The sequence below is a fragment of the Crotalus tigris genome, unplaced genomic scaffold, assembly GCF_016545835.1.
Source record: "Crotalus tigris isolate CLP2741 ecotype Arizona unplaced genomic scaffold, ASM1654583v1 scf7180000023809.187372, whole genome shotgun sequence".
Classification (NCBI taxonomy): Eukaryota; Metazoa; Chordata; class Lepidosauria; order Squamata; family Viperidae; genus Crotalus; species Crotalus tigris.
In genome coordinates, this window is record NW_024100199.1 from 72,541 (window position 1) to 97,160 (window position 24,620).

General features: G+C 40.4%; 1 protein-coding gene across 2 annotated transcripts in view; it reads right to left on the reverse strand.

The window, feature by feature from the left end:
- Positions 1-1,409: 1,409 nt before the first annotated feature.
- Positions 1,410-24,620, reverse strand: part of LDLRAD3 (low density lipoprotein receptor class A domain containing 3) — a 94,632-nt gene continuing 71,421 nt past the window's right edge. The window contains exons 5-6 of one of the 2 annotated variants that reach the window (XM_039321698.1): positions 6,823-7,168; positions 1,410-4,407 (exon numbers count right to left, since the gene is read on the reverse strand). In XM_039321698.1, coding sequence (XP_039177632.1) covers positions 4,158-4,407; positions 6,823-7,168 — 596 coding nt within the window. In that variant the 3' untranslated portion in view covers positions 1,410-4,157. Of the gene's footprint in view, positions 4,411-6,822; positions 7,169-24,620 lie in introns of both variants that reach the window. The other variant, XM_039321697.1, reaches the window with a different exon arrangement.

Genomic DNA, 24,620 nt, shown 5'->3' on the forward strand with positions numbered 1-24,620 from the left:
CCATCGCTATATCAAATCTTTTACAGTTAGCATCCTATCTAATTTCCAAAAGAGGGCTATAATAATAATCTTGCTTGTCTAATTGTGCTGTACCTCCTCTCCCTTCTTATATTTCTGCGAAATAGAGAGGTGTCTGAGCTGCTTCTGCACATTTTTTTTGTTCTGGACTTAAGATATATTTCACCATTTGTTGCTTTACATATGTCCATCAAGGTTAACTTCCTTAGTCTCTCTACCAAATAACAAATTGAACTTCCCTAGACCAGGACTTTTCAACCTTTTCACCCATTGTACCACTTTTAGGATATGGCAACATCCGAGTACCACCAGTCGCCTAGCAAGGTGTCAAAAACTTGATGACCCCCCCAAAAGAGGAAAAAAGTGATAAAATACAGGTTGTCCTCGACTTACAACAGTTCGCTTAGTGACTGTTTGAAGTTACAATGGCACTGAAAAAAGTGTCCCCCAAGCCACAGCCGAGCAAGACACCAGCATGCCCATCCAGCGGCACTCTTCCTCCTGTCCAAGGTTTTCGTTGTTGTGAGCATTTCTGTTGAGGACTGGAGCGGGGGTGGGGTGAGGGAGTGCTTGGTTTTTATTCCCGTCTGCTTGGTGGTTACAGCAGGTTTTGGTCACATCACATGACCCTGGGACACTGTGGCTGTCATAAATAAGAATCAGTTGCCAAGCATCTGAATGTAAATCACAAGACCCTGGAGATGCTGCAACATTTCAGCTGATCAGCACTTCTTCTGGGCTCAGAAGCACCAGGATCAGTGCTGCTTTCCAGCTGATTGGTGCTTCTTCAGGGCTCAGTGGAAGCACCAGGATCAGCGCCGAGCTCCAGCTGGAGACTGGCGCTGATCCTGGCCCTTCTGCTGAGCCCTGGCAACCCTGCAGCTCCAGCCATCTCTCGCTCAGGCTTGTGGGTGCTGCCACCGGTTCAGCTCGTTCCCCTCCCCCACTACCACTTTTCTAGGATGGTCGCCAGGTGCCACTGGTGAAAAAGCCCTGGACTAGAAGACCTCTGAGATCTCTTCCATCTCTATTATTCTGTGTTCTAGGCCCATCACAACATCTCTGGTATTGCCTCTCCACCGCCTACTCCCGATTCTCTCCTGTTCCCAGTTTCCCACATACTGGTTGATTCCAGTTTTTGTCTGCTTCGTTATTTCTTAATTTATTTTACTTCACATATAATACTGGTCTATTAGCATTTACCGACAGTAAGTCAAACCTCTACCCCGTGTCCAAGACAACTATATTATAAGCAATATTTATTTTCCTTTCAAATGGGATGATCTGCTATATAATTACTCAGTATTCTTTCAGTGCTTTGCTTATGTTCAGGATCATATATCTAAGAAGATCTCTTGATTAATTCAAACCTCTAACAGGAAATGAAAAGATACACTTAGAAAAAGGGATTTATTTTCAGAGTCCAAACTGAAGTATTTCAATATAAATATACATATATACAGCTTACAGGCATTGTACTGTATTGTAGAAAGGGCAATGATTGAATGTGCACAAAATGTAATGTATGTAATGTAATAAAATAGTACCTTAGGGTCACACAAAACATTACTTTACATATATAAGTAACTGATATGTCTTTACTCAAAAAACATTATGCACCTCAGTCCAATAAAACTCTCTCTCAAAAAAGAAAGAATATCTGTAATGTTTATTGCTAATTCAATGCCAGTTCAGATCAGATGGCCTGAGCCTGAAATTTGCATTGATGAATTAATAAATCACACAAATTTGACAACTACAATGTTAGGGCTTAGGCTCTTGAGCTGGATTGGACACAAAAGTGGGCAAAGGGTTAAAATGCCCATTCAATCTTCCCAATAAGAACTACGATTCCAACACTTATGTTTGGGTAAAAATAAACAAACAAACAAAAATCCCAATCTTGTTGTCATGCTTTTAAAACTATCTGATTCTTATTTCACTATTTTAGAGTTATATGAATAATGCTAATAATTTTAAAAGCTGATTCACACCATTCCAAAATGCACCAACATTAAAGATAAAGGATATGGTATGTAAAAGAGGTACATGTTTGTAAATATATTGGAAGAAGTGCTAGTATCTACCTCCACCTCATACTTAACAATTTAAATAATGAAGTATAAGTAGCAAATAAGCATGCTATGTAAGGAATGAATCAGTCCTATGATTCCTCAACAAGGAAATGCTATCATGAACTGGCACTATTTTTTATAAGAAGTTTCAGTTTCATCGTATGAAAGATATTCCGCAACAAGTCTAATAAGCTCTGCAAACTGATATATGAACTCCAAGGCACTCAGAATCTCTCTCAAAGGTATATACATGCAGAGAGAGGAAATGGAACATTTGTAATCTTCTCTTTCACAATGACAAATTCAAAGCATGCCCAGACGAAATATATTTATTTTCCAGACAACCAGAAAACTGCATTTTGACACATAAACAGCCTAATGCTCCTTCATATCTCTCTCTCTCTCTCTCTCTCTCTCTCTCTCTCTCTCTCACACACACACACACACACACACACACAAACAGAGGGGGGGGGGTACATCTGTCAAAATAAGTAACCAAATAAGCCACCAAATTGTTATATTACACTTATGCAAGATAGAATGCTAAACTCTGGTTCACACAACACCAAGTTACACATACTAATTATAAAAGAATACAAGGTAGACTTTTTAAATTCTTCATTATGAGAAAGAAAGCTGAAATCAGGCGCACTGTGATAGCCAGATGAATATGAGAGCCTTCTTCAATCAGGCTGTAGGCTATGTAGTCTCATATTCTAAACCACAGAATCTCAAAACCTGGACTGCAAGGAGATGGCCTCCAGTACATAAGGCACATTGTTGATGACTCAGGGAGAAAGCAAATGGCCACAAATAAGGGTAGACCTTGGTGGCCTGATCCTGCATGAATCTGTCCAGTCCCTTTTAAAGCCATCCAAATTGCTGCTGTTACTGTTGGCAGCAAATTCCATAGATCAGCTACATGCTGTATAAGAGAGTAATTCATTCTGAGGACCCTAAATGCCCTACATTTTGTGCAATGAATGATCTCCAGCTCTAACATGGAGAAACGGATAAAACTTCTCTCCGATCATTTACCTATATTGTGAATGATTTTGTAGACTTCTAGCTGTTTCCTTTACCCTCCTTCATTTCAAGCTATAGTTTCTTCTTGCTGGAAAGCAATTCCACCCCCCAAATCATTTCAATTGTCCAAGTGCAATCACCGCATGGATATACAGTATATAAGGACATTAGAATATCAGCAATTCTATTTCAATTCCCTTTCTAAAAATTCCCAAAACAGAATTCCTTTTCATTTAATTTTCTTTTGTAACAGCAGCTGCATACTGAGTTGGCATCTTCATTGAACCACTCAACATGACTCTAAGATATGTCTCCTAATCAGTAGCTAGCTCCTAGTCAAATTCCATTAATGTTTAGATGGCTTAAAATCCTTTTTACCCTATCCATCAAAAAATATTAATTTTTCTTACTGAAGTAATAATAGTTTACTCCATAGCAGAGCTTGTGATTTAAACACAATATAGGTTAAACTGTACAGATGATATTTCCCATGACTCTTCAGGATTTTATTTTTCTACTGAGAGAAGTGGACTTCCAGATGCCATCAGCAATATAGTTCAATACTTGCATAATGCAAGACTCATTTACTATTATTTTTATATACATTCTTACAATCATAAATAAGATTTTTTTTAAAGCAATAAAGATCATTTGAAACACAGGCATGTCTTGAGGCACATGTGTATGTATATAGGTTTGATTTCAGTACATGAATTGCAGTAAATACCTGATCGGCTTTAACAGCATGTTATGAGAGAGAAGAAGTGAAAATGAACTGTTGTTCTCAATTGCTTCAACCTTCATAATTCAGTAGTTAAATCTAGCACAACTGAGGCCACTGGCATCTCTTCCTGCTCATTCTCCCTTGAAATGATTGAGGGAAGTTGTTTAATGGCAATCCACATAGCTCTTGTTCCTTTCACAAAAACACTTGCGATCATCAAGTCGAAAAAGGCCAAACGATTTGGGACTTCTTAATTTCAGTAGAAGTTCAAGCAGACATCCATAAAAATGTTCATAAATAATTGTTTACAGTGTTCAGACAGAAATTGAGTTGCTCAGAGAGTCACTTTGCTCAGCTGTAATTTCACACAGCGTACTGTGATACTCCATAGTAGTAAAAAGGTTTCTTGATGGACTGCTGTCCAAAGTCTCTGGACCTCTTGCCTCTGAAGCATCTGTGCTTACCACACTTCCAGTTCGAGAACGATATGGAGGAAGATCTAAGTGATTACGGGATCCTGTTTCTGAGGAATATGGAGGTGGAGGAAGATCAAACCATGGGGGTCTGCTGCAAAGGATAAATTAGATACCAAGTTACCAGATGTATGAAATAAACAGCATCTGAATTTTGCTTCACCAAGTTATAAAGACACAGATGGACCACTCATAACACTTATGTTGCCCACCATCCCATTTGTGACATTCAAAAGGCCATTCTGGAAGAATTTAAGAATGAAAATGGGATATTTTACCCCTCAGATGCTTCAAACCTTTGGAAATCCAGGGGATAATCTTATCTTATCCTAAAACAACAGGGTTTTCCAGTGACATTACTTGCAGCTTTCAACTAAGCAAGGGAGTGGTTTCTACTCATTCATCCTTGGAAAATTGCCCGGTTCAAATTACCTTATTACAATAAGAATGCTTACAAAATTTTTATTACTTGAATGCCCAAGTCACAATAGAATGGACTTGATGGGTTGACTTTTGACAAATAACTTTTGATCAGAAGCCAGAAACATCCATTCAGCCTATACCCAGTACTGCTTGGCCTCAGTATTATTAAACTGCAATTTTTGATGTTACTGGAAGAGAAAAATAATGAGTAGGTTACATTTTAGGAATTTTATTTTATGATTGCAGTCCCTCCAAGGCCAACTACCAGTCAGGTCAGGAAAATTGCACAAAGTGATGGTGGACAAGCTAAGCCTCAGGAATCCACCAAGACTCAGGCTTCTCAAGATATAATCTGGCATCTCACAAACATACTACAATTGTTTTTATGTCTGTGCAGATTCTCAGTCATCCAGGTCATAGTTATCCCAAAGATGCTTTTTTCACGAGGCAACTGGACTTTCTTGTTTTTCTTTGAAGATGTCTTCAAAGAAAAACAATAAAGTTCAGTTGCCTCGTGAAAAAAGCATCTTTGGGATACAATGGTTTATAGTTATGTATTACTGTAGGTTAAGCTGACCTTACTTTGCACTGGAAAGAATAAGGAGGGGTGGAGCAATTCTGTTTAAAAGTATTGCGTCTCACAAAATATGCTTAGAATGGCTTCTCCTCATATGAAAACAAAAAAGTGATTTGTATTTTTTGCAACAGAAAGCATGATGATAGAAAACATTTTATTCAGTACAATGCTGATTGTTCTTTCAGGGTTGCAATGATACAGAACTAGCCTGCAGAACCAAACTGAAGACATACTAGAAGTTGATCAGCATTACACAAGCTGCAGTCACCCATTCCCATTATCACCACCGAAATCAGTAAGAATCTTAACAGCAAAATCAAGAAATTAATGGACTGGCTTCATATGTTAAAAACAAAACAAAAAAATCCCTACACTTGACTGCAGATAAATATATTGAATTGGTATTTGCTGTTGAAAGGGACTTCTCATTGATTTTCAAGAGCTACATCTTAAAAGCTTGGGGAATTAAATTAAATTCTGTAGAATGCATATATGCACCACTTAATGATAAACTATTAGTGGCCATGGTTTTGTATTACCCCCCCTTTGGGGGGGGGTCAGAGATACTATAAATTGATTTTTAATTTTTCTCAATGGATCCAGATCCTCCTCTCAAATATATTCCCAATATATTGTTACTAAGAAACACAACTGATTGTCTCTTTAGCGCAAATTGTGATCAGTTTGTAAGAATCTCACATGCATCAAGTGATGCTATTAATGCTGAAGTGCAACTTGTTGTCCGTTTACTCAAAGACAAGCTTTTTAAAAAATTCATTTGCTTTAAATTATTTATAGTGATTAAACAACTCCCAGCCAATATCAATGAAGTGCAGAATTGCCCACTATATGTCACATTGGAAGGTAAAGTTTGAAAACAGGAGTGTGTGTGTATTTTTTCAGGCTCTGTTCCTCACTATTCTGGAAATATTGTACATATCTGCCTCAGTTTTTTTTAAAGAAAACAGCAAACACAAGTGAAAAGTAATCTTTTCGTGAGATGAAAATGGCATCAAATGCATCTTGATTACGGTACAAAAGGGGAGGTTAACTGCAAATGGCCTCTCCACTGAATAAAGTCCAATTCATTCTGATGAGCTAAATTGGTACGTATGACCAAAAGATGAACTCCACATATATTTTCATTACATACTTCAATTGTGAAAGAATCATTTTTGAAATTGAAAAATAGACAGATTTCTTTCAGCAGAACTTTAAAATGGATTCCTGTACTGATGAGGAAGTTATGCTGAGTGGCAAAGTTCAAACTGTAGCAATTGTGACTTGCCTTAATGACAGTAAATAGCCAGGGAGGAAATTTGGGTCTAAATATTGAAGCAGTTTATGAGGCATCAACCTAGTAAAATCATTGCTAATGAAGCAAGGGTGGTGAAGTTGTTAACGGAAGCTATCATGATAGAAAAGCATCAGGTACTGTATACAAAAAAACAGGACAAATGGTTTAAAACACAGGTGTAACTCCACTGGTTACACTGTTGCATGTACCTCTGATCTAACACAGCTTCTGAATAAGATGGTGGTGAATCCAAATCTGGTGGTCTATGATAGCCCTGGGTGGTCATATACTGGACTCCATTGTTAACATTATAGGTGACATTGCACTGATGAGGATGATCAAGGACGACGAGACGAGACAGGAGGACAGGATGCTGCAGTCGATGAACGGGAAGTGTCATGAGGTTGTTGCGTTTTCGTTGATGGTGCAAAATTAGGGCAAGGAGGGCCACTACCAACACAAAAATAGCAGAGCTGCCAATGACTGCATAGGTAACGCTGGGATAGAAGATCAACTGAGGCTCTGTTGTCACGTAATTCTGATTGCTGTCAGCTTCTGCCAGTGAGAGAAGAGAAAGATACAATTAACCTCTGCGAATAAGATGCTGCACTTTTTGATGTATGTCTTCTCTGCTCATTTAACACCGCTTGCTAGGCTTTTCATCAAGGTTTGTTCTTTCTTTAGAAAGTGTGGAAAACTGGCTGCTCAAAAACAAAAGAAGTATCGACTAACTTCAATTGCATATTTCTCCCGCCTGCTTTGGAAGTTTCTGTTTGGAACTGACACTCTTACTGACTATGGAGGAAAAGAAAGCTCAATATAAAGATAAGCTTTCTTTTCAACGTTTGTGCTTTAGCTTTCAATAAGCAGTTGAATTTAGAAAGTCACATCTGTTTCCAGGGTCTAAGATTTAGGCAAGAATTCAAATCCCAGGCATCTCACTCCATTGTTGATTTACAGAAATCACAAGCCCATTTACCTATCGCTTGCCTATTCTATAATTTCTGAACTGAGTTGCCTGGAAGTGACTGTTCACAATGAAGTATAGGCAATCAAATGCACAACTATTCATATTTCTGCATTATATATTGGTTCTGATTATGCAGTACCAAGCTGTTATTACTTTCCCCAGAAGAAATAATATGCTGCATTATAAAAACAAACTAAGACCTGAAAACTACCTCAAGTTATTAAAAAATTGGCAGGTTGTTATTTTTAGAAAAACCAAGAGTCTGTGGAAGAAAGCAATTATGAAAAATTAAATTTACTATTTTTCCCACTATAGCGTATTGAGGGAGTAAGTATACCACTCTACCAATTTCTTTTATTAAACCCCTTTTAATATGCTGATAAGCAACAGCTTGCATAGTATAGATCATGGAAGTTGACAACAGGTAATAATAAGAAATCGAGACACCCATGATAACCTAAATCAAAAATAGTATTGAGATTCAGCAAGCATATATCCTAAAATAAAAATCTACCTTCTTTCTCAGTTTGGACATTACAACACTACAACACCTTACATATTAAAATGCAAGCTGCCTATTCTGTGATAATTGTAAAAGAGATCCAAGTCAGAGAAGACTATAAATTTTAAACTGATTTATTTATTTATATTTCATATTTCTTAACTGTCCATCTCCATGTTAATTACACCCAAAGACCTCCATTTAGATCAGTGGTTCTCAACCTTTTTAATACCGTGACCCCTAACTGGTCATAAGTCGAGGACTAAACCGGTCATAAGTCGAGGACTACCCAACTGGTCGTAAGTCAAGGACTTTTCCTGCCCGGGAGCGCCACGCATGCGTGGTGCCGCCCCCTGCGCTGGCCGAGGCGTACTGGCAAGTGGCAGATGGAGCAGGCCGACCACCGGCTGGGCCACCAGCTGGCCCAGCCCAAGGGAGGTAAGGCACCCGCCGGAAAAGGGGAAAAAAATGGCGGACAGCCTTGCTTGGCGACCCCTGTGAAATGGTCGATCGACCCCAAATGGGGTCACGACCCATAGGTTGAGATTTAGATAATACCTGGCTTATCAGCTAAGAAAGAAAGAAGAGCCCAATTATAGTCATACATTGTTCTGCCATACTTGAGGACATGCTAAATCATAGTTCTAAAATATTATTCCTGAAAAATGTCTTTCCTCCTATAACCAGGTTGAGGCCACTGAAGGAAACCAACATCTCTTGATCTCAATATTCTCCTTTGATATAAAATGATTTTAAGTAAAGAACACTTCTGTGTGCAATTCATCTCAGCAACTCCATTGGGTTTACTGCCTATAATCTCAGTAACACATTATACCTGAAAATGAGGACAAGAGAGGACAGGAGACTTACAATCATGTTTACAATAAGGACCAACTTAATTAACAAAGTTTAATTAACAAACAGGAACAGTATCTACAATGGCTGAATGTATAAGACTAGGAATAGAGTCTACAATTACTTAGATAGACCATTACCAACACTACTGATAAAATTAATTTTTCTTGGAGGCTCATATGATGACCAAGATGAAGATTTGATAAGCAGTATACATGATAGACAAGTGTAAGCCAAGTAGAATAGTAGACTGAATGCAATAATTACATATACTAAGGCCTATATTCAAATTCTTACTTGGCCATGCAAGAACACTGGATGACCCTGGGAAGTCCTGAGTACACTGGATCATTGTGAAAATAAAAAAGGAGGGGAAAAGTAGTTATAAATGTAGCTTAAACCTTAAAGCGTGGGATGCACATGATACACAATAGAGTAGATTTTTTTTTTGATGGACATAATGAAAGTGATCAAGAACATCAGAGCTGCAAAAAAGAATGTATACTGTCCAAATACCAATCTGTATACAAAGAGATTCTCACAACTTAGAAAACTAAAGAAATCCACTCTGTGTTTATTGACAATTGATGTTTTATTTCCTAGGAATAAGGTGTGCACATAGAAAATAAATGCAGCTTTCCTTTTTGGGCATAATTCTTTTCAGGAAGAAAAAGAAGAGAGTCACCTGTGAGTTATTCCTTACTAGCTGCTTTTACTGGATAGTGGCACTTATAACACTATAACAGATGGATTTAAAATAGGGCTATCATGTATGGGCTGCAAAATACCCATTTAATGGTCATATAGATTTTTACACCTCAGGCAGCTTTCATTTAAGGGCTTATACTAATTTCCTTTGATACCAAAGATAATTTTAGAAAAAATAAAACATAACTTTAAGTTCTGTTCTGGCAATTTTTAGCAAATGCTTTTACAGTCACGGTCACAACATTACGTTTCCTGATAATAAAAGTGAAGCAAGCCACTGTGACATATGAGATGAGGAGATTAAAAAACAAAGTTTATATACAATAATGGGTGAGCAAGTTGAATTAACTCAAATACACGCCACTCCCCTCTCGTTTGTTTTTTAATGGCTTAATACATCAAGAATATGTTTCCCTATTAAACTGATTATCGACAATACTGAATATATAAACCAAATAAGAATAAAAATATGGGAAAACAGCCTGCAGATAATTAATACTGAACAGAAGGCTGGCAACGGAAAACTTTAGAGGGTGATACCTACTGTTTATTAACCATGAACACTTTATTAAAATTAATGCAAAATCTAGGAACAAATATACAGTAAAACCTCTGAAAATTTACCACCCAAGGGACAGAAAGAAAGTGGTAAACATACAGAGATGATCAACCTACAGAACAACTGCTTCTGAAGATGGACCATAGGTTTGCATTTTAGCAGTGACCCACGGCTCTGTAATGCATTTTGAATGTTTTGATTATGCCTTGGTTGAGAGATTGAATTTTTGATGTAGTGTTTGGAGGGAAACATTTCAGTTTCATATTTGTAAGATGATTGATTTGGGGATGGTTAGGACAATTGTCTACTACAAGGAGAACGGACAGTTTCTTCTTCATTTCTCCGTCAATACCTCTTATCCACTCCTCAAATAGGATAGCAGTCATCCATACAGATTTGTTACAAATTCTAGGTGATGGGAAGATCTTTGGGCTGCAGGTTTTTCAATGAGCATGGCTTTGTTGATTTACCAATGAACAAAGTTTTTAGCATTTCTCTGGTTAAGCTAGTGCACAGTGGAACTGTGAAAGTTCTTTAGAAAGTTTTCCACTCTTACATTTGTCACTCCTCATAACAAGTAGCTAACTCCAAAGGAGAGAAGCAGTTTGAGGATATAAAATATAAATATCCTTAGCTGGTTGCAGAAAATGATATAAATCAAATAGCTAAGATTGCTGATTAAAATATGATCCATACTTGAAAAGTTCAAATTCCCCTATGGCTTCTTTGCTGTTTTGTGAAACCATAACATAAAAGCAGATTCCAGAAGCCAGCAATATCCAGAGAAATGAACCAACAATCCACCCCTTTATGCTTAGCAGTGTAGTAGGCTGAAATAATTGTCAGTCAATATAAGAATCTTAATATGAGTTCTCTTCAATTATTAATGGCTACTGATAAAAAAAAAATCTGTGGAAAAACAAGCAACCTCGAAGACATCATCTGGGCCTTTGTTCTATATTTGAGACAGGATACTATAAAATTAGTATGTTTAGAAGCAGCTTTATTTTTTACCATATACAATGTTTCCTAGTTACGGACTCTAATTCACAAGAGCGAAGTGAATTGTCGTATAGCTCATTTTGGCAATTGCTTAGCACTGCAGGATGATTACATACTTACTCATCAAATAAAGGCCCAGAACTTCACCTCTCACCTTCTCTCCTTTTTATTTCTCACAACACTGTATAATTATCTTGAGCGCTTCTTCTCTCCCAGTTTCAGTGCCAAAAAAAAGGGTGGGTGGGGGAGAGGATCAGCAACTTGAGACAATAACCCAAGATCCCATTAACATTTAAAGCTGCTGCTTTAAAATTAATTTTATGAGCTCTACAAGCTTCTGATCCGTTGGCCACTTTGCATAAAATACTTTGATATGTTTAAATCAGATAACCTCTTATTTCTTTTCAGGGACTGCATGCCCTTCAGGACAATCATCGAGGGCTATATACCAATAATGGGTTGTGATACAGATACTCCTTGACTTACGACTACAATTGAGCCCACAATTTCTGTTGCTAAGTGAGAGAATTATTAAGTAAGTTTTGTCCCATTTTATGGCCTTACTTGGCACAGTTGTTAAGTGAATCACTGCAGTTGTTAAATTAATAACATGGTTCTTAAGTAAATCTGACTTCCTTATTGACTTCGCTTGTCAGAAGGTCGCAAAAGGGGATCACATGACCCCGGGGACACTGCAACCATCTTAAATATGAACTAGTTGCCAAGCATCCAATTTTGATTGCAATACTGCAATGGTTGTAAGAGTGAAAAACAATCATAAATCACTGTTTTTCAATGCCGCTGTAACTTTGAACAGTCCCTAAGCAAATGGTTGTAAGTCGAGGACTACCTGTAGAGCAGAGGTCCCCAACCGTGGCCACTTTAGGACTTGTGGACTTCAACTCCCAGAATTTCTCAGCCAGCCATGTTGAGGTCCACAAGTCATAAAGTGGCCAAAGTTGGGGACCCCTGCTGCAGAGGGTAGAACCAGAGCCCAAAATGTCTGAAATTCATTTTCTTTCTTCCTTCTTTGACTCACTTTTGCCTATTTTCCAAGCAAAAGATGCCAGAAAATCAATGGAAAAATTGGATCAGAGGTCTGACATGATCATTCATAGAAGATCTTTGAAATTAAGTTAAGAGTCTGTCATATTCCAAAGCCTGCCGATTGCTTGCCCCTGACTTAACTGATTGATCAATATAAAATATATATTGTGAGGCAGTTAAGTCAAGGCAGCAGTATCATCAGCACAGGCCATGCAACCATTTTAACTCTCTAAAGTTACACTTCAAAAGGAATTAATCCTGGCTTTCATGCTGCAGCATCCATATCGGATCATGATAAGATCAAACTGACCACATAGAAAAACGACCCAATTATCTCATTGTATTATAATACCTGACACAAGTATGTAATTCATCTATTTGTGCAAAGACAAGATACACTTGTCATTTGCTCCTCCCTGCCATGACAACCATAATTTGTACATCGGTGGCTAGATGCTGATTTTAGTCCACACTCTGCATGAATACTCCTTTAGTAGAGATAATCTAGAAAATGCCATGATTAATTGAGGAATTATAGTTAGTTTTCTCAGGTCCATATAATTCTCTACTGAGGTGCACAGATGGCTGTAACAGCTTTACAAATGACATCGTTATTATCTGGAGAATACCAATATGCAAATTCATCAGTGTTCAGGGGCTTTCTTGCTGTCATTCTGAAGAGAGGTAGCCCTTAAAAATGTACACAGGGATTAGCAACATTTGTCTAACATGCAAAACTAATGCTGTGCAACAGATGACATTGAAAAAAACTTCTGTGCAAGAAATTAAATGGGTGAAGGAAGAGTTAATCTTGCCCAATGCCCATTTATCATAAATATTTATGCCCTCAATTATTTAATCCATATATCCTCCAGCAAGGAAGCCTGGCAGAGAACATGAGAATGCTGGAAGGTTCAGTAGGCACCAGGAAGTTTAATTATTTCCTATCTACTGAATATGCCCCCATTCCCCAGCCCTTGTCCCTTCAGCAAATGCAGCCTGTAGATATATATTTGCCAAAATGGTAATAGGTCTATGCCTGCCCTAGAAATTTTCTGTCCTGAAATCTTAACACTTCATGTCCATGGATATTTTGCTGGTATTATCCAGAAAAAGCAGTTCAAACAACAGAAAGATACTATACTAGTACAGGCACTATTGGCTTACGCTGGAGGAAAGGCAGAATGCTTATAAGTTTCAGTTATTGTCCACAGGTTTAATATGTCAAGATGCACCTGGAAAAAATATGCTAGCTTAAGCGTGAATTAGATGTAGAGTGTAAAGTGTATTTTAATCCACTCTAAAATTAGCATAATCACAGAAAATTGTGTATCTTTTAAGCACTATTCTGAAAAAAAATCTGCTAGCACAACATCTAGGAGCTGTGGTGGATCAGTGGTTAGAATGCACCCTAAAATACAAAGAAGGCAAGATCTACTAGACAAAAGAGTTAATAAGAAGAATTGGTGAGAGCATATAGAAAACTGTAAAAATGGATTCCTAAATCAAGTATGAATAAGAAGATATGATCACTGAACTAAGGACAGACATTCTGGAAAGAGAAGTTAAATGGGCCCGAAAAATATTGCCAACAACAAAGCTGCAGAAGTTAATAAAATACCAGCCAGACTTTTTAAAAACTTGAAAAAGTATGCATGTAAAGTGCTATTTGCTGTCTTTAAGCAAGTATGGAAAAAACAGAAATGGCCAAAGAACCAGAAAAGAGCAGTTGATATTCTGATACTAAAAAGGGCAGTTCTAAAGAGTGCTTGAACTACTGAACAATTGCACAATCTAGTAAGAAAATGTTCAAGATTTTACTAATAACTTTAAAATGCTTGGAATGACAATTGCCAGGTCTACAAGTTGGATTCAAGAGAGGCAAAGGGTCCAAAGTCACATTATTAGTAGCTGATGGATTAACACAAAAGACACAAGAGGCATCTTGAAAATCTATATGCTTTACTGATTATACTAAAGATCTTTTTGACTACAACAAATTATGGATAGCCTTTAAAAACCCAGAATACTAGTCCATCTCATTAATAACAATTAGAATGGAATACAGAACAACAAAATAATTCAAAACAGCAAATTATGTTCCAAAGTTGTGTACTATCACCTAGTTTATTTAATATACATGAAAACTATGAGAAATGAGTATAAATAGAAATTGGGATTTAGCTGGAAGTAGTATCAGCCATCTCAGATGTACTATGATGTATGAATTTGTAAGTCATGATAGGATATGACTTTGTAAGAGCATATTATGTATGTAAGAAATTTCTTGATTGTAAAAATGGGTGGGAGGGTATCAAAAGAGAGGTTGGCTAGAGACTATCCCTCAGGAACTTACATGAATCCAAAGAACCGGTTGCTGACAAGCAGATCTAATGAAATGATATCAGAACTGGAAGTGATTCAACAATGGAACAGCAACTGTGAAATAAATCTGCAGATGAGAATGGAGTGTGCAACCAGGTCTGAATGAAACTTCACTCCTTTGAAAGACCATATTTACAGGTTGAATATTCTCCTTATCTGTTTTATCAATAGAAGGGCAGATGACATTGCTTAAGGACTCTCACTTCCCCAGAGTGCCCCCATGTCATATGAAAGAGATGGGGCTTAGGGAACTGTCACTGTTGTTTATTAAGTTAGGTAACTTTTTTTCTGGCAATTAGCATAAGGTTAGAGAAAATTTCTTATGTGCATTGTACAATTCATTGCTATCAATCTGATGTTGAAGCCAAAGCAGACACAAAGAACTGTTCAGTATCTTCAGCTCATATGAAAATATGGCAGCTGATATAAAGTCAAATATACTTAGGCACTATCTCTTATAAAGATTCCTGAAAATAGTCCCAAAGGTGCTTTTTCAAAAGGCAACTGGACTTTGTTTTTCCTTGAAGACGTTTTTCCTCTCATCCAAGAAGATTCTTCATTTCTGTTTTGAAAATGCTTGAGAAGCAAAACGTCTTCAAGGAAAAACAAAGTCCAGTTGCCTTCTGAAAAAGCACCTTTGGGACAACCGTGACCTGGATGACTGAGAATGTCCATAGACATTCCTGAAAATATTTATTATAAAGCCGAGTTACAAAGACAGATAAATACAATTAAATAAATAAAACCATGCCAGATTAATTTATTTTCTTCTCAAATTATTTTAAAATCAAGGCAGGTTTGGGTAAAAACAGGCAAAATATGACTGTCCAGTTCTAACAATGGAAAACTTCTGGTGAGAGACCATGATAAGGAATATCTTCACCATTTACTGAGTCACTGCTTAACAGGTAGACATCTTAGTCCACTTTAAAAGGAAATTAATGAAAAAACCCTCTTAATTCAATCGGCCTCCATCTATGTAGTAAAGCTCCTATTATTCTAAACAAATCACTGGATTAGTCAAGCAATGCAAATTGCTGTCCTGCCTGCTTATGAATCTCAGATTTAGCAATTATCAAACTGAAGGAAAAAATAATAACTTCTTCTGATACTACCTTGCTAGATAAGACTTGTAAGACAATGGCAAAATTCAGAGTTCTAGGTAGTACCAATGTTCTTAATTATTGAAAACTATCTTTGTTTCTCTTGGCAAACCAATTACTTGAACCTTGCCAAAAGATAGCATTACCTAGACCAGGGGTCTGCAACCTTGATAATTTTAAGACTTTTGGACTTCAGCTCCCAGAATTCCAGGTACGCTGGCTGAGGAATTCTGGGAATTGAAGTCCACAAGTCATAAAAGGGTCAAGTTTGAAGACTCCTAATCTAGACAAACTTTCTTGGGCTTATCATTCTGATTAGAATGATTTCGTTTATTTTTTATTTCTTGGCACCAACTTGATAATGGTTGCTACTGGAATGATTAGCAGCAGAATCATGCAAGCTCCTCTTTGTTGGCATACCCAATAAGTACAGCAAACTGTAGATGTTGCTAACATTACTGTATCAGTATGAATTTTTCTGAAAGTCTGCAGCAGCACAGCAAAAATGCCATTAACTTTTCACTCTATATATGCTGAAGTATGATTAATTATGCACTGATAGTAAAGCCCCTTTTTCTAATATATTATCATTTTTCTATTTAAATATATGAACACAATATTAGAAAAATTACCAACAATTTAATGTACTGCATCATTAGCCATTAAAACAAGAGCCTTCTGTTACAGATCAAGCTCAAAATGCCTTGTTTTAAACAGTAAATAAATTATTTTTACCAGCTTAACTCAGTGCCAAGTTCATTAAATTTCTTAGACTCCATTTGCAATTCCATAAATTTTAAAACTTTATAAGCAAATCATAGGTGCATAAAATACTTGCCTTTAGAAATAATATGTAAAGATAACTTGGAATTCTTTTATAGATGGCTTCGGTGAAGCATCTCTGGCACTAAATCAAGATATTACAATACCTGGGACTCTATCCAAGTTCTGTGTTCCCCATTTGACATACACGCTGCATGAAAATGCAGTCTCACTTCAGTGGGTTTTTAGAGGAATAACTCAAGCAAAAGATTGTTTTAATTACAGAATGAAAAAAATGGCTTCACTTGGCAGGAAGTTTATTTTTTTTTTTCATTGCTGACACTGAAAACTTGATTGAAGCAAATATCTTCAAGATTGTCCCCTTGCAGGGAAATTATTTCTATTTTTCTTTTTGCCATCATGAAGGCAATGTGTTGAGTCAGGTGGATTTTTGATTTAGACAAACAGTCCATTTTTTGTGGACTGAGATCTTAAAGGAAATAATTCACACACATGCAACAGAGCAGTAAAATCTATGGCTCTTGCAAGCTGAATTCAGAGGTTGGGATCCCAGAGATTGGTCTTAAGCAAACACACTAAGCCATTACCCATGTTTAATCACAGTGAGTGATTCATACAACAATTTAAGCTACCAATTCTCTAACCCTAGGTTAAGATCCCTGGGAGATGGTTCACAAGCAACTTGTGGGGTGTCATATCTTTGTTAAAAAAACAAAACAAAAATTTGAGCAGGCAAAAAAAACACCATATTCGTTTCTTGAACAAACCAGATTCCAATAAAACTATTTGTCTTTGGAAATAAGTAAAATAAGTGGGTTTGTGTATTGCACAGATCTTTGATATATTTGGGAATAATTATTCCAAATAAATATCTCTGTTACTAAATATTTGGCATATACATAAGATGACCAACTTTTTTACAATGAGAAGGAGGACACAAATAAATTGAAGAGAAAAATATTGTAAATAAAACATTTTATTCATTGCAACAATACAGAATACACTATAATATGATAAATGCATAATAAAAAATATTTATAACAATAACATTTTATATTGTAATTATGCTTACATGCCTATTAATTATTATTTAAATGAGTACAAAAGAAGGACTGTCCTCCCTAAAGGAGGACAATTGGTCACCTTAATATACACCGCGTGTACCAAAGGTCCCCATGAATCATTTATTATGTGGATTACATTAAATGTTTGAAATGTTTGCCATTTTCTTTTAAACTTCCTTTTTTTTTTGATGCATGGCCTTCAAACATTCCTGAGTACAATACAACATTCTCTCCAATAATCTAATGTGATGGTCTCCTATTGGGCCTGACTTCTGATACACATAGTGTTTTATGTATGCTATGTTAATTCCATTGGATGCTTTAGAGAAATAAATAATTATGTTTACACTGTAGTCAGATCCAGGTTCTCTCCTTCTAAATTATGAATCTCATATGAAAACAGAGGCTTTGATTTACTAGACATCAAATTGTGCCAATAGGCATATGTATTAACTTCTGTATATTTTTGGAATGAAAATGAGATTGAATATCTACGACTCTGGGCACAACCAGAGTTATTACTCAAAACCGGGCAAATGGCTATAATTATAGTCAACATTTAATTGTATCTCCAGCACTAAAGACAGATAGACTTATGTGAATATTACTGAGAAAAAAGTTAATGTTGAATTCCTGTTCTCCAGCATGATTGGATGGAGAACCCACGGATGGGTTGTCTTAATCTATCTGCTCCAATTAGACTAAGTCTGAAATTTAGTACCGCCCCCTCTGTGCCAACTGCACCCCAGTTTTAGACTTAGTCTCTTTGCCCCAAGACGCGTTTTGTCTTCGCTCCTGGAGCAGAAGACTGTTTAATTCTATTTAATTACTTAGCTCAGGCTATTATTATTATTTGTTATTTTATTATTGATTCAGAATCGATTATATCTAGAAGAAAGATCAATTATCCCAGTCTGAAGCCTATTCAGGCTGACAGACTCACAATCCTCTCCCTCTGGGGGGGGGGAAACTTTTCCCTTCTTTGTTTTCCTCAGTTAGGGACAGCAAGATCAAACCTTTGATTTAGGTCGTTTTCAGAGCCTCATCAAGCCTGGAGGGAGCCTTCCCAGGTCCCTCGGCCCCAGCAGAGAGCAGCAGGTGAGAATTTGGGCGCGGCCCAATTTTCGGAGCCGGGAGGGCCTGTCAGGCCTTGGACGACAGCTTTTCCAGCCGGCCTAATCACATGCCACCAGCTGCTTTAGGAGCCCAGGCGATTCACCTGAACGAGGGCTCGTTGCAGCTTAGACCCTAGGCCTCAAGGCCTTCTCCCAATTTTCGGAGCCGGGAGGGCCTGTCAGGCCTTGGACGACAGCTTTTCCAGCCGGCCTAATCACATGCCACCAGCTGCTTTAGGAGCCCAGGCGATTCACCTGAACGAGGGCTCGTTGCAGCTTAGACCCTAGGCCTCAAGGCCTTCTTCCAACGGCCGTTTTTTTAGGGCACGAAATTGGCGGCCGCCATTTTGAATTGCCTCCCAGCAGCCATTTTGGGTGTGGCTGAAGCCCCCGGCGGCCATTTTGTATGTGGTTGAGGCCCTCGGTGGCCATTTTGTGAGTGGCGGAAGTCACTGGCGGCCATTTTGTGGGTGGCTGAAGTTGCCGGTGGCCATTTTGTGTGGGGCTGAAGCCTTGGTGGCCATTTTGAGTGTGACTGAAGTCACTGGCGGCCATTTTGTGGGTGGCTGAAGTCACCGGTGGCCATTTTGTGTGGGGCTGAAGCCTCGGCGGCCATTTTGAGTGTGCCTGAAGTCATTGGTGGCCATTTTGTGTGTGGCTGAGGCCAGACTGCCTGGAACTTTCTTCTGAAGGCAGTATTACATCATCGGTGGCAGGATCGTCGAGAGAGCAGGTTCGACCGGGGAGGGCCGGATCGATCTCAAGTGATCGGGGTGCCCATTAACTCCCCGCCCATCCCCCTCTTGGGCTGAAGTATCTCTGTAGACTCCCTTGGTGAAGTACAGCGCCGAGGGGGGCGTTTTGCCAAGGTTGAGACCAGAGCAACTCATCATGGCAGAGAAAGGCAGCGAGCCGGCCAAGAGGAGTCACCAATCAGAGGCAAGTGGTAAGAGCACCACCAAGCGAGCCCGGCCAAGCAGGGAGCCACAGAGGGAGGAAGGGTGCCAAAGACTGAGAGCGGCCTCCCCAGATCTGACAGACACGATGGGAAGGTCTATTTTGGAGCCCCTTTCTTCATACAGTGCCTCAGCCCCAGGGGCCTGGTCTCCCCCCAGGGGAATTCCTGAGTCAGATTCAAACCTAACAGTGGCTTCAGGGAGGGATATAACCGGTCAGGACACCTCAGGGCCCCAGGCCACATTCACTCCCACTGCAGTAGGACTTCGCCCTCCTGAGAACCAGGCCCTGAACTCAAACCTCCTCCAGTCCATGATAGCCCAGGCTGTGGCTCAATTTATGACCTCCAACACCACAGACACCCCCCCCAGGCCACGTATCATCCACAATCTCCAGATTTGATGGAGGATCCCTCATCGGATTTGGAATCTACAGGGGCTGAACAATCTGGCCTGATTTTGTTTGAGGACGAGGGCATCACTCCCTCTGACCCCACCCCTCCTGTCGGTCTCTTTGACCATTCATTCTTTAATTCCCTGCTACTCAGGGCCTGCACTAGTGCAAACCTCCCCCAAGAACAGGAGACCCCACCTCCAGGGGTCCCCACGCCATATACACCAAGCCCTCAGTCTCGCAGAACAATATTCCCTGCCCTCCCCTTTTTCTGAATATAGTTCAAGAACAATGGGAGAACTTAGGATCCTTCTTAAGCCCCGGTGCAGTAGAGAGAACATTATTCAATGTTGCCCGTTCCCTGGCCTCCCTATTGGAGATTCCTGAGATTGATGAGCCTTGAACTCATTGTCTCCCAATGTTAACATCCCTGGGGACATAAATGAGGCACTTAGGGCGGAGGATAAAAAGATTGACTCCGCATTGCGTAGTTCCCATCTGGCATCAGCCTGGGCAACAAGGGCGGCAACGTCCATGGCCTTCTTCGCTAGGGCTTCAGCCCCTGGGTTACGTGAGCTCCAGGACAGGATCCCTCCAGACCAGCTCAGAGCTCACCAAAATCTGGGTAAGTTAGTGGCTACATCCCAGTACCTAGCCGACGCTTCTCTGCACATGGCTAGATACACTGCCAGACCATCGCTGCAGACATCTCAGCACGAAGGTTCCTTTGGCCCAGGAATTGGCGAGCAGACACCAAGACCAAGTGGCGTCTGGCCTCTAAACCTTACACAGGTGGACATCTCTTTGGTAAGGCACTAGGACCATACTTAACTGAAGGTAAGGACAAACGTAAAACTCTGGTTAACTCATGTCACAGAGCAGTTACAGGAGGCTGCCTTTCGACCAGCTCCATCCTGGGACTGGGCCCAGGCATCCCTCTATTCCTTTCAGAGACAAGAACGACAGCAGGATCGTTCAGCATGCAGAAGCAGACCACAGATCCAGGCCAAGCGGCCCCTTCAAGACCGAGGGGCCGTTCCTCTGAACGAGGCAAGTGACCTCACAGTCTCACTTCCCATAGGAAGCCAGCTGGCCCCTTATTCCAGCACTTGGGCAGTCACCACTACAGATGCCGGCTGGTCCCTTATTCCAGCACTTGGACAGCCATCACTACAGATGCATGGGTGTTAGACACTGTCAACAGGGTTTGAGACTAGAAATTGTTCTCAACCACCTGACAATTCCGCTCTTGCCCTATCCCAACGAGCAGGTCCAGGGCTGACTTTATGTCAGATGCCATAGCTCATTTATTACAAATACGAGCAATTGAACCAGTACACAAGACCAAGAAGGACGAAGGTTTTACTCAAACCTCATCGTCATCCCTAAGACTTGGGGGGCTGGAGGGCAATCTTAGACTTGAAAGGTCTAAATCTTACTTGAGGTATAAGAAGTTTAAGATGCAACCACTTCAATCAATCCTGGCCAGCATCAGGCAAGGTGACTTTCTTACCTCAATAGACCTAACTGAGACATGTTTCCTAACCACCGCAAATTCCTCAGATTCAGCTATGCCCATTACCAGTACAGAGCCCTACCATTTGGCCTCTCATCGACACCGAAGGTATTTACAAGGTACTGGCAGTGCTCGCAGCCCACCTTAGACAAATTCCAATCAGAATTCAATGCTATTTAGATGACATACTAATTCAGTCATCATCATTCCGAAACGCTCAGTCAGACCTCGCCCTAGCCATCAAGGTCTTTCAGGAGCACGGGTTTTCTGTTAATTTCCAGAAAAGTCATACAACAACCCGGCTCCTCCATTTGGGCGCTGTTATAGACACGGACAATTGTACGGTCTACCTATCTCAGGACCGAAGGAACTCTATTCAGACTCTTGTATGTCGGATCCTAAGGGCCAGAGTAATCACATTGGCCTCCGTATCACAGCTACTGGGGAAGACGGTGTCCTGCGTGCAAATTGTGCCATGGGCATACCTCCATGCCAGAGAATTACATGGCTTCTCCTTCCATTTCAGAGACTTGAACTCCCTTCAATGGTGGGACTCCCCGGCGCTGTCACGGGAGCAGTATTAGAACCAGACAGGATTACCATTACCACAGATGCAAGCCTGTTTGGGTGGGGGCACACCTTCACACGCACTGGGCTCAAGGTCGGTGGTCCAAACAGGACCTAAGGAACAATATAGACTGGCTGGAACTCAGAGCCATACATATGGCCCTAAAGAGATTCACCGATATAGTACAGGGCCAACATGTCCTGATTTTAACCTACAACATTACAGCCAAGGCCATGTCAACAGACAAGGGGGGACAAGGTCCAGGCCTCTCATGCAGGAGGCCAAATTGCTGGGGTCCTGGGCGGAACTGAATCTTCCCTCCATCAGGGTGGAGTACATATCCGGAGTGACCAACCAGCAGGCGGACTCACTGAGCAGAGCAACCGTGGATCATTCTGAATGGCAGCTGGATCCGAAGGTGTTCAGAGAGATCGTGGACAGGTTTGGTTCCCCAACCTTAGACCTTTTGCCTCCCCCACCAACTCACAACTTCCCAGATTCCTTTCTGGGTTCCCACCTCCATCAGCAGAGGGAACAGATGCACTCCGCAGTCCCTGGCCCAGGGAACTGCTCTGTGCCTTCCCTCCTCTGCCGTTTCTTCCTGCCACGATCAGGAAGATCCTTCGCGAACGAGCAGAGGTCCTCCTGGTTGCGCCGCATTGGCCGAGACGCTCTTGGTCGCCGACCTGATGGAGCTCTCCGTATCACCTCCATGGAGGATCCCAGCAAATCGCATCTCCCACATTCAGGGGGAACTACGCCATCCAGACCCTCAATGACTCCAGTTAACCGTCTGGCACTTGAGAGGCAGGCCTTAGGCTGAGACTCATATTCGTCAAGGGTCATAGCTATGATTCAGCAATCTAGGTGACCCTCGACGAATAGAATATACGATGCCACATGGAGAGACTCCTGTAATTGGTGTTCAGTTCGAAAAATTGACCTTTTGGCGGTTTCAATGCCAGTTATCTTGGAGTTCCTGAGGGATGGTCTAGACAAAGGGCTTTCCACAAGCACCATCCGCAGGCAGGTAGCATCACTTGCCACAGTTATTTCCTGTGGCAATGAATCCTTAACACATTACCCTATGATACGCTCCTTCCTAAAAGGAGCTAACAACGTCAGACCATCAACTGTACATAGATACCCCTCGTGGGATCTTCATCAGGTTTATAGGTTCTTGTTTCGCACCCTTTGAACTATTGACACTGGTTTGTTTAAACAGTTATCGATGAAGGTGGCATTTCTTGTTGCTGTAACTTCAGCGAGAAGGATATCTGAACTGGCTACTCTTCAGTGAGGAAGGACCTGTGTACATTCCATAAGGACAGGGTAACCCTTAGGCTAGGCCCCTCCTTCGTGCCTAAGGTCAAGTCCTTGTATCCTAAATCTCAGGAAATAGTTTTGCCGGACTTCTGTCCTAACCCATCTAATGAGATAGAGGTTCAGTGGAACAAATCGGATGTGCGCAGGGCTTATATTGTTATATACAGAGAACCTCATCTTTCCACAGAACAGAGGCTCTGTTTGTGTACTATCACCCTTCATCACTAGGTCAGAAGGTTTCTTCAACCACAATACGCAGGTGGATTAGAGTTTGTATTTCTCTGGCATACCAGTCTCAGTCACTGCGAGATCCCAGGCATATCACGGCCCATTCCACCGGGGGGCAGCTACTACAGCTGCCTCGTCTACTCAGGCCTCTGTAGAGGGAATTTGTAGAGCAGCAACATGGGCATCGCCCTCTTCCTTTGTCTGTCACTACAAGAGGGATATATATGCATCTTCTACGGCTTCATTTGGCCGCAGGGTCCTAGAACACGCATTAACATTGGGTGGGAACCAGGCCCAATCTAATTCCCCACCCTAGGGACACAGGGCTTTGGTATGTCCCATCCGTGGGTTCTCCATCCAATCATGCTGGAGAAAGGGGCGTTGTCTTACCTGAACGCCTTTTCTCAGCATGATGATGGAGAATCCACTCCCTCCCATTAGGTCAGTTGGCCTGGTCCCCATTTGTTCAGACGCGTCGGACTAAAGTCTGGGTATCGCCTTAGCCTAAAACTGGGGTGCAGTTGGCACAGAGGGGGCGGTACTAAATTTCAGACTTAGTCTAATTGGAGCAGATAGATTAAGACAACCCATCCGTGGATTCTCCATCATCATGCTGAGAAAAGGCGTTCAGGTAAGACAACGCCCCTTTCTCTTGAGAAATTGACTCTCAGGAATAATCCTCATTTAAACATTGTGGTTAAATGTTTGTTGGGTGGGGAGCTGAAAGTGGGGTTATCACCCTGCATGATTAGTTAGCAAATCACTTATTGCTAATTAGACTACAAGTCTTTTAAAGCTATATAACTTACCTAAAACTGCTGAAGGGCAATAAATTCAATCAGAGCAATTGTTATGTTCTCAATTTGGATCTAATGCACTGGCAGCCTCAGAAATTCCTATGATTCTGAGTCTATTATTGCTTTTTT